The sequence below is a fragment of the Rutidosis leptorrhynchoides genome, chromosome 8 (assembly GCF_046630445.1).
Source record: "Rutidosis leptorrhynchoides isolate AG116_Rl617_1_P2 chromosome 8, CSIRO_AGI_Rlap_v1, whole genome shotgun sequence".
NCBI classification, from domain to species: domain Eukaryota; kingdom Viridiplantae; phylum Streptophyta; class Magnoliopsida; order Asterales; family Asteraceae; genus Rutidosis; species Rutidosis leptorrhynchoides.
The window spans coordinates 49,617,913-49,628,311 of NC_092340.1; the positions used below are offsets into that span (position 1 = coordinate 49,617,913).

The window sequence follows — 10,399 nt, forward strand, 5'->3', positions numbered from 1 at the left end:
TATATATAACACACAAATTTGTTTGAATTTCAACAACAAGCACACAAGTCTCAAACTTTTCAATCAAAGGCTTCTGGCCTAACAGAAATAAAGTGTGTATTTGCTGTTCCTCAGAAGAAGAAAAAATCTCAAAATTTTCTAAGATGGCATTAAACTCTAAAATGTTCATCATACTAGCACTTATATGTGCCATGGCAAACCTATCAATGGCTGGAGACCCCGATATTCTAACCGACTTTATCGAGCCACCTAACTTTCAAGGCCCTATCGACGGAAACTTTTTCACGTTCACCGGAATGAGATCTCTTGTGGGGGCACCATTTCCGACAACTTTTAAGGTAACAAAAGCATCAATGGCTGAATTCCCAGCTCTTAACGGGCAAAGTGTTTCATACGCGGTCCTTCAGTTCCCTAACGGAACCGTCAACCCGCCCCACACCCATCCGCGGGCTTCAGAACTTTTGTTTGTTCTTTCGGGCTCTTTAGAGGTCGGGTTCGTTGATACTACTAATAAACTGTTTACACAAACATTGCTACAAGGTGATGTTTTTGTATTCCCAAAAGGACTAGTTCACTTCCAGTTTAATAATGATGCTAAGAACCCGGTTGTGGCTCTTTCGGCATTTGGTAGTGCAAGTGCTGGGACGGTTTCGGTTCCTGCTACAGTTTTTAACACTACGATTGATGATCAGATCTTAGCGTTATCGTTTAAAACTGATGTTGCTACCATTCAGAAGATCAAAGCTGGTTTTTCTAGCTAGTTTTAGGTCTGATTGTTCGAGAATTTGTGCACTTTGTGCTTATGTTTCTGAATAAACCATAATGTAATTCATGAATTGACAAATAAATTTCGCTTTGAATTTTTATAGACTTGTTTTGGTTGTATTTTATTTTTTATATTTGGTTTCTTCATATTACTGTTTCTTGCAAATACTTTAGGCATAAACATCACCATATATGGTTGCTGCCATAGACTCATTAACGAAAACTTATCACGTTATCAGGTTACGATGGTCCTGGTGGCGGTTAATGGCGATGGTTACGAGCTTGATTGTTAACGAGCTTTATTGTCGATGATACTATACAGTATACATACTTTCACTTTTTAAGTTTTAACTCTAGCATGAACATGAATGTTTAATGAACAAAATACAGCAAAATAGCACTTTAAAGGGCAGAGTAGTAAAAGTGCTCCTTTCACTGCACTAGATTGACATTTAACATTTTTCAACAAAAGACACTCTTGACGGGCTCGAAATATTTTTGGGTGATCAGGTAGTTTAAGGATCGTGGCTAAACAATAGAAAGGATAAATAGCAAAACCTTCTCGGTTCTACCGTAAATAACCTTCTCGTTTGAGAAAAACAACCTATACGGTTTAATTTTATTTAACTTCAAAATAATAATCAACTCTAAGAAAACTAAATCCATCGTCCCTATATATATTATTTATGACTAGATGATAATATAAAATATATATGGAAAGAAATAAATACGAGATAAACATAAAAAATAAAAAGATAGCAACTAGAATTTTAGTATTCATCCAACACCTCTTCTACATATATTCTCGTGTCTTTCCTTGATGGATAAGAAATTTCCAAACCCATAAACATGATCCATATTATTCTTTATAAATTCATGTGATATTATTTTGGGGCCCAAGTCAGCAACCAGTAAATAAGCATTCAACATTGTTGGGCCGTTGGTGACAAAATACGATTCTACATCATTCTTTCCTTCTTCGAAAAGGCTCGTCCTCGAGCCTACGACATCAATGACAGAAATTAGCGACTGTTTAGCATGAACAATCACCATCTCAATTACATCATCAACATTAATAAAGTTCAGAAAATTTGTTTTCTTTTTAGTTGTCATCTCGCTACGAACATATGGCCCAACCAAGACACCCATGTTTTTTGTCTCCACTTCCACTTCAATATCCTTTTCACTATTTGTATCATAGATTTCTTCATCCTCACCATCCGTATCATAGATGGGTTCGGAATATTCATCTGCATTAGGTTCAGGAACGTATTCTAGATTAAAAATTTGTTCAACCTTTATACCAATGGTCCGTAAGGGATCATCATGATGGTCCCGTTTGAATCTACTCGGCGCATCAGCGAATGAATTCATACTTTCCCATTGGTTCCTTGTTTGATCCGAAGCATAGCTTTCATCATATTTATGATGTCGGCCCAACTCTAATTCCGCTATCCTTCGTTGCAAATGCTTAATTTCAGCATCAAGAGGTTCACAATCACTGCCTCTCTCGGCGAATCTATGACTCGTTCCCATGTAATACTGACCACCCTGTTCTTGTTTAGCCATGCCTGAAATCTGATACCACATAATGTAGTTTAAGGATCGTCGCTAAACAATAGAAAGGATAAATAGCAAAACCTTCTCGGTTCTACTGTAAACAACCTTCTCGGTTGAGAAAAACAAACCTATACGGTTTAATTTTATTTAACTTCAAAATAATAATCAACTCTAAGAAAACTAAATCCATCGTCCACATATATATTATTTATGACTAGATGATAATATAAAATAAATATGGAAAGAAATAAATACGAGATAAACATAAAAAATAAAAAGATACCAACTAGAATTTTAGTATTCATCCAACACCTCTTCTACATATATTCTCGTGTCTTTCCTTGATGGATAAGAAATTTCCAAACCCATAAACATGATTCATATTATTCTTCACAAATTCATGTGATATTATTTTGGGGCCAAAGTCAATAAGCATTTAACATTGTTGGGCCGTTGGTGACAAAATACGATTCTACATCAGAAAGGGTAGAAAACGGTCACTCGATAACCTGGTTTGCTCACGTACATAAAAGGTACATTAATCCCCCTCCCAGGGCAACTTGAACAAAAAAAACATCATCCGCTTACATTGTTGATGGGATCAATATACAACCAATGAAACCATGAACTTGCTCAAGAATATGGGTGTTGGGTTAAATTTAAATTCATGACTTAAAAAGATATTGAAGTTTAATTCCTCATTTAGTGAAAAAAAAAAAAAAGGCAGGATGTGATTAATTATCACATATAGGCATATAGCAATGAAGGCTGTGATTTTTTACAGGGTTTATTTTTCTACAAAACAACCGCTCGATCGTTTATTTCATATAAGGTTTTACTGTTCAGGCTATGAATTGAAAAGTATGTTTTGCTCAGATGTATGCGGTCTATCCAAGTATTTGCTGTAAAAACTATAAGGACACAAAAAACATGACAAAATCAGCGAGGTGACAAACACAATGAGACGAGAATCACAGTTGTCGATCTCCTAGTAATCTCAGATCAATATACAGCATCCAAATCGCGTACACAAGTATATGCTCATAAAACGATCACTACAACAACGAGCCTTATCGATGTTTCTTAGGAACACCAGCTAAGAAGCCCTTATATTCTGATAACTATAAATAAAAAACTCCTTTATCAAACTTCTCACACCTCAAAAACTAGCAATGGCATCCATTAAAATCTTTATGTTTATTGCATTGGTTTCATTTACTTTGATCAAACTAGCAGTGTCGAGCGACCCCGATATCCTAACTGACTTTGTTCCACCACCAAACTCAACTGTAACCGACGCGAACTATTTCACATACACAGGGCTGCGCTCAATTGTTAACGCAACCTACCCAACAAACTTCACAATTATAAAAGCCACCCTAAACGAGTTCCCGGGTCTACTCGGCCAAAGCGTTTCGTGTGCGGTTCTTGAGTTCCCCGCAGGTTCACTTAACCCACTTCACATCCACCCACGCGCTTCCGAGCTTTTGTTTGTGACCTCGGGCTCGTTACAAGTTGGATTCGTTGACACCACCAACAAGCTTTTTACTCAGAAACTTGAAACCGGAGATATGTTTGTGTTCCCTAAAGGACTTGTTCATTTTCAGTATAACTCTAATAGTACTGAACCAGCTTTGGCGATTTCGGCTTTTGGGAGCGCTAATGCAGGGACGCAGTCTATTGGTAATAGTGTCTTTAATAGTACGATTTTCAAGGGTATTTTGGTTGAGTCGTTTAATACTAGTACAGACATTATCGAAAGGATCGAGTCAGGGTTCAAGTGATGATAAGATTTATGTTTAATCTTGAGTGTTTACTTTCATTTGAAGAGATTGTCACTTGAAATTTGAAAATAACTGTTATTAATTTTGAAAATAAGTGTTGGCATTAGGGTTTAGCTAATGCCAAATCTCCCTAAATACTAAACCACCCAATCGAGCCCGTCTATACAATCAAGCTGGATCAATACTAATATTATTGTAAGAACATTTTGTTGCTTAACATTTGAAGATATAGATGTTTATTCAAATATATAACAGATACAGAAATGGATAATTGAGTATTGATGTATGTTTTAGATAAATTCATTTCTGGCTTCATCAATGGAAACTTACATCAAAATGTACAGTGGAGAAATTAACAAGAAGGTATAAAAACCTTAAATGTGCATAAACTCCTAAAACTTGTCATAAGATGGAACATGAAGACAAAGCAGTACCAATGTTGATAGCCGCGACTGCTTTGTTCAACAATTCAAAGGTTGACACCCGGCGTTGTTGCTGCAAAAAAAAAAAAAAAAAAAAATAATTGCCTAGTTAAACATTTATATTTATATTATTATTATTTATATCACTAACAGCCATAGCCATGCTACTGTTCACAATTGATTGGCTATTGACCCATTCTACTATTCATAGTATCGTGATTTTAATTTAATTATGCACATCCCCAAGGGTAAATCGGTTATTTGATTTTTTTAAAAAAATTATTTTTTATTTTTTTCCCAAGTTTTTCCCATTTCTTTTTTTCCTTTTTCATTCTTTTATTTTTCAAACATTTAATTGACCGACCGTTAACCGTTTTTTTAAACGTTCAACTAACCGACTATTAACCGATCAAAACCACCCCACAACCGACCGTTGACTTTTTTTTAAACGTTCAGTTAACCGACTAAAACCACCACGCAGTAAAACGCAAGTTTTTTTTATCCTCGTTTTCAACCATATTTTAAAGGTAATACTTAAGAATAATGAAACATGGAAAGGCTATACATATCAATAGAATAGGAGTTGCTATTAATTAGTACTCACTCCATATGGGACGATAGCAGTTGATGCAGCAGGTGAAGAATAATAATTGGTACACACAGTTGTATTGTTACGGACAGTTGTATAGTTGTTTACAGTAGGAGCTACATTTTGAGGAGGACGGCTCGATGCACCTGGACTCGACGGGTGCTGATTCAAAAGTTGATCAATGGCTGAAGATGGTCTAGACTTTGTTGTCGAGGATTCCACCTGGCTCGATGCACGTGGATTGAGAAGTTTATCAATCGCTGAAGATGGTTTAGACCTTGTTGCGGAGGATTCCACCTGCAAAAAACCACCAGTTTTTAGTATGAATACATCTTACAAACCTTTGTAGCATTAAAAAACTGTTACATCTTACAAACCACAAAATGACCATATATATATTTTCATGTACCTCACTTAATTTTGACTTGCCCATGGCTTCAAGCAACGTATAATTGTCTAGAAAGCGACATAAACCTTTGTGAGTATGAATACATTTTGGGTTGAGATAGCAATCAAGGCATTGATAAAATGATTGACCAACTTTATCTTCTTCCAAGCACCCAACACATTTGAAGTATGTAGAGGTGATGAACTTGTCACAAAAATCACAAAACGGCCTTCCGCTTTTAACTATGTAGTAAAGCGTCCTTACCTCATTAAAATCAAGAGTACCATTACCATCAAGATCCAACTGGTTAAAAAATGAAGAATTTTTCATTTGATAATATCCTTGATCCCTCATGAACTTTATGAACTCCATTTTGTCTATCTTCCCATCGCCGTCGTCGTCCATTGCATTAAAGAATTCGAGTGCCGATTTTCGAACTTCGTTTGTAGTTGCACGGTAGTAACCCTCGGCTATCTTGGTAAGCTCTTTCATGGAATATTCTTTTTGTGTGTGTGTGTGTGTGTGTGTGTGTGTGTGAGTGAAAGGAAAGGTTTGGGATATTCTTCTTTGTGAGTTTTGCTAGAGATAAGGTGCACATTTATAAACTACAAGATGGCAAGTGTTGAATCGGTCATTGATCTATTACTTGTATGAAGTGTTGACTTTCTGGAGAAAGACTTTTCGAAGAAACAATACATTACTAGACTTTTGGAGAAAGACTTTTAGTAACTGTTTATAGCAAGCGTCAATTTGACTGTCACTTGGAGTCTAAATTGAATGTGCATGATTTAAAATTTATGAAAATTTGATTCTACCATTTTCATGGCGTGTCATGTTTTATTTTTTATATTCTATTTTTTTAAAAAAAAATTTCTTACTTATTGACCGAATGTCTATTCGGAAGCAATCTATTTATCCGTCGAAGAGAGAGAGGGAGGACTTTCTCTACTTCTTGGAGTGTATCACTCTGGGTGGAGAAATGACTTCTCTTTATTCAAAGATAGGGGAAGGATTGTCTACATCTCACTTCCCCCAAACACCACACATGTGGTATTGGGTTTTGTTGTTGTTGTTGTTGTTGTTGTTGTTGTTGTTGTTGTTGTATTTGTATTTGTATTCTTATCATTGTATATTTTAAGTAACTATGTTTTGTTAAAAATAACAATCTAATCTATAGTTTCTATTAAAATCCTAAAATGATGATGTCATGATTAGATTAATTCCTTTGTTAAGTAAAAATCAAAAATAAAAAGAAAAAATCTAAGTATGGTGGGTGATGTCATTAATTTAAATAATTTTGAATTAAAATTAAATCTTAATCTAAGTACGGTGGGTGATGTCATTAATTTAAATAATTTTGAATTAAAATTAAATATTATTAATTAATTATTATTATTAAATCTTATTAATTAATTATTATTATTAAATCTTATTAATAATTACTTTAATTGTTAAAATTAAATAATTTTGAATTGTTTTAATTAATTATTTTGAATTGAGTACGAGAAGGTATAAAAGCTAGGCAGAAGGAAACAAATTCTAAATTTATATTTTAATTTACACTTTTAAAATAAAATGACAATCAATATTATCTCTTATGATTGGATGTGGATTGTTTAATATCATTTTAGGTGTTTGATGAAATGTTTAGCTGACGAGTTTCTTAGTCGGACTCTGTAGTTCCACGGTTCATTAAACTAAATAACTTTAGCATTTACGTTCACTTAATACCTAAAACATATCATTAAACTGTTTCGTTTAAACAAATCCGTGGTTCCACGGGTCATTTCACTAGTAGTATATATTAAAATACTAACTTGATGATGTCATCTTAAACAAGAGACTTGACATGTGTCGCGATATAAGGGCTTATGATGATGTCATATATTACCTATTAATTTTAAATTTTTAAAGAAAATAGAGAACTAACTTCTACCTAATTTAAAAGTTTAATTATTCTCTTTTTAATCTTCCATTTAAATAAGTCAATATAATCAACATAATTTTTTTTTAACTAATTCACGAAATATAAACAAAAAATTGGTGCAATAACTAAATACGGTTAAATAAACTCGAGAATTAAATTCATTCCTTAAATCTTATTTGTCATTATATATTTCATATTCATTATGTATCACATATTTTTCCATATTTTCGCAGCTCAGATATTCTGGTCATTTGATCTGCTTCGTTTGATATTCAGCTTAAAATAATGGTTTGTACCTTCACACGGGGTTTTTTAAATCGTGACATTTCGATTGTTATATTTTCAAATTTTTATCAAAAATTTTGTGAAGTATGGTTTATTCCTTAGGTAGATGATTCAAAAAAGAAATTAATCTTTCAGAACAATGAAGTATTCATACCTATGTTCATATATGTTAAAAGCATTAATACATTCCATTTATTAAAGTTAAATTAAATTATTATTCAATTTTAATTAAAATAAAATCGGATATAATATAAGAACAATGAATTCATTACATCTGTAAATGTTTTATTAAATTAAAAAGAGATTTATATTCAGAGTTTTAGCTTTGATCATCTATGATAATATATTTTATCTTCAATCTATCTTTTGAATTTAAATTAAAAATTTGCTAAGACTAACGATATCAACATAATTATATCACACATCTCTTTAACAATAATTGTAACTATGCATGTATCTTTTTAAATAAATTTCTTGAACATACCTGTGAATTCACGGGTCATTTAACTAGTTATGTATTATATTCTTTGCTTATAATTGGATGAGCACGATTGTTGCTGTAGCTGGATTAAAGATGTGGAGAAGCAGTTCAAGCAGTACTTGTTGGAGCTAATCGATTTGTGTGTTCACATAGAAAACTGAAAGAACATATTGTATGTATATAAGCTTAAGAAAACCTCCCTCTATCACCGACAAATTGATTAAGGAAGTGATTGTTGGAGCTAAATGATTTGTGTGTCTCACATAGGATAGAAAATTAAACTGAAAGAACATGATGTATGTTGATATCGGCAAAACCGACATGTTTTTATACCGAAAACAAGCCCTAAATACAATAAATTAATCGAATTTATTGAATAATATGGCGTTTATTCACTTTATTTGGTAGATCAAGTAATTACAAGGGCATTGCAAAAAGAATCAGCAAAAACGGACTTAAAACGAAGAATCTAGAGCGAAAACGGTGAAATCAAGTTACGACCTCGGAAACAGCAAGCACGGGCCGCCCAAGACCAGTCGCACGGGCTGCCAGACAACCAGCACGGGTTGCCAGACACCCAGAATGGGCTGCCATGAAGACCAGAAACACAGGCATCTCCCACGACCAAGATCAAGCACCAGCACTCTACACGGGCAACCTAGCTCAATCCATGGGCACTTTCTACGCCCTGCCCACATTTACACGGGCAATGTACACGGGCCTGCCCAGGCCAGATTTTAGCATTTATAGGCTCATTTGCTTCTCATTTCAACACACACTTCAAAACTTCAAATACACTTCACTTTCATTTCTCTCATTATAAAAGTCATATTTTCGAGGCGTTCTTCTCCGAGCAAGAAATTTAGTAGCCAGAGGTGAATGTCGAAGATTGTATTAGGAAGCGGTCTGGAATCTGAAGTTGTCACTTTTGTATTTTCAGAGCTCGTTTAATCTACGGTACTCTTATCTTTTTATACTATCTTCTTTAATGTCTTTCATTATTCTATTGATATATGATATTGTTGCCATGATTAGCGAGTAGTTATCTTTTAGTGTATGTTATGCCGTAGTTAGTTACGATGTTGAAATAATGAATGTCTAATGCGATGCTGTTATGATGCTCTCCGATTATGACTAAACTCAATAGTTTTTTCAACTAATAGAACGTGGTTATAGGCTCTGTTATTGGGAGGTCGTGATTGTAACATCCCGCGTTTTTCCGTTAAATTTAATTTTAACACCGTTTTTTTTTTTAAAACATAATCTTTCGTATTTAAATTAATAGTTTCCGTGAGTAACGTTCATTATATTCCCGCTATTTAATTTTGACATCACCCGTTTACTCGAGCGTTTTAAAAATATTCGTTTGGCTTATTCCCGCACCCGCTCTGAAACTTGAGGGACTAGTTCCGCCACTTGACCAAAGAGGTGGCTAGTAGTTGACTAGTCAACCACTCACCACCTCCACCCACTCATTCATCCATTTCTTTTTTTTTTCTTTTCTTTCTTTCTTTTTTTTTCTCTCAAGAACACAAACATAAATCATCATCTAAATCTGGATCGGGAAGCAAACTTCAAAACAAATTACATATTCGTGATCCTCTCTTCATCCTCTACAATTTGATACCAACTTCATCTCGTTAGGGTAACATTTCTAAAACTCTAGATTTCTCTAAATTCGTGTTTTTGATTTGAAATGGTGTTAGTTAGTGTCTATGGCTCGTGTCTAGCATGAATATATGATTTACTTGCTCGATTTGTTGTTTTGAGTAACTAGTTTGAGTTTTTGAAATGGGTTTGCTTAATCCTTGATTTTGGATGAGTTAATGTTGTTAGATTGTTAAAGTTCATGTTTTAATTGTGTTACTAGTATCACTAGCTTCGTTTTGATGTATAGGTTGATTTAGAAAACTTCAAAAACCCGATTAATGATTTTGTGATGTTTGACTAGGGTTTGATAGTTCTTGACATGAACTTTTTGATGCTTAAATGCCATGAAATGGTAATTGTTAGTGTTTAGTGGTAATGTATGCTTCATTACCTTCAAAACGGCATATCATATGTGTAAATTGGATTCCCGGAACTCAAAATGCATTTGATGAACTTGAAACCTTGATTATGAACGTTTAATGCGGTTTTTGGTTGTTGTTAGTGATGAATTGCTTGATGAAATGTGCTTAGTTGTTTTCCTTGTCAAA

At 33.9% G+C, this 10,399-nt stretch overlaps 3 protein-coding genes across 3 annotated transcripts; 2 read left to right on the plus strand and 1 right to left on the minus strand.

The window, feature by feature from the left end:
* The first annotated feature begins 143 nt into the window (after positions 1-143).
* On the plus strand, positions 144-761 carry LOC139862960 (germin-like protein 9-3). Its single transcript, XM_071851590.1, has one exon. It carries the CDS (start codon positions 144-146, stop codon positions 759-761), a length of 618 nt encoding a protein of 205 aa, XP_071707691.1.
* Positions 762-3,232: 2,471 nt separating this feature from the next.
* LOC139861325 (germin-like protein 9-3) lies at positions 3,233-4,252 on the plus strand. The gene has a single exon (XM_071849700.1). The coding sequence runs from the start codon at positions 3,498-3,500 to the stop codon at positions 4,107-4,109; it is 612 nt and encodes a 203-aa protein (XP_071705801.1). The 5' UTR covers positions 3,233-3,497; the 3' UTR covers positions 4,110-4,252.
* LOC139861324 (uncharacterized) lies at positions 3,490-6,008 on the minus strand. The gene is made up of 3 exons (XM_071849699.1): positions 5,530-6,008; positions 5,136-5,417; positions 3,490-4,604 (listed from the first exon to the last, which is right to left on the minus strand). Exons 1-3 carry the CDS (start codon positions 5,998-6,000, stop codon positions 4,512-4,514), a joined length of 846 nt encoding a protein of 281 aa, XP_071705800.1. The 5' UTR covers positions 6,001-6,008; the 3' UTR covers positions 3,490-4,511.
* Between the last annotated feature and the right edge of the window lie 4,391 nt (positions 6,009-10,399).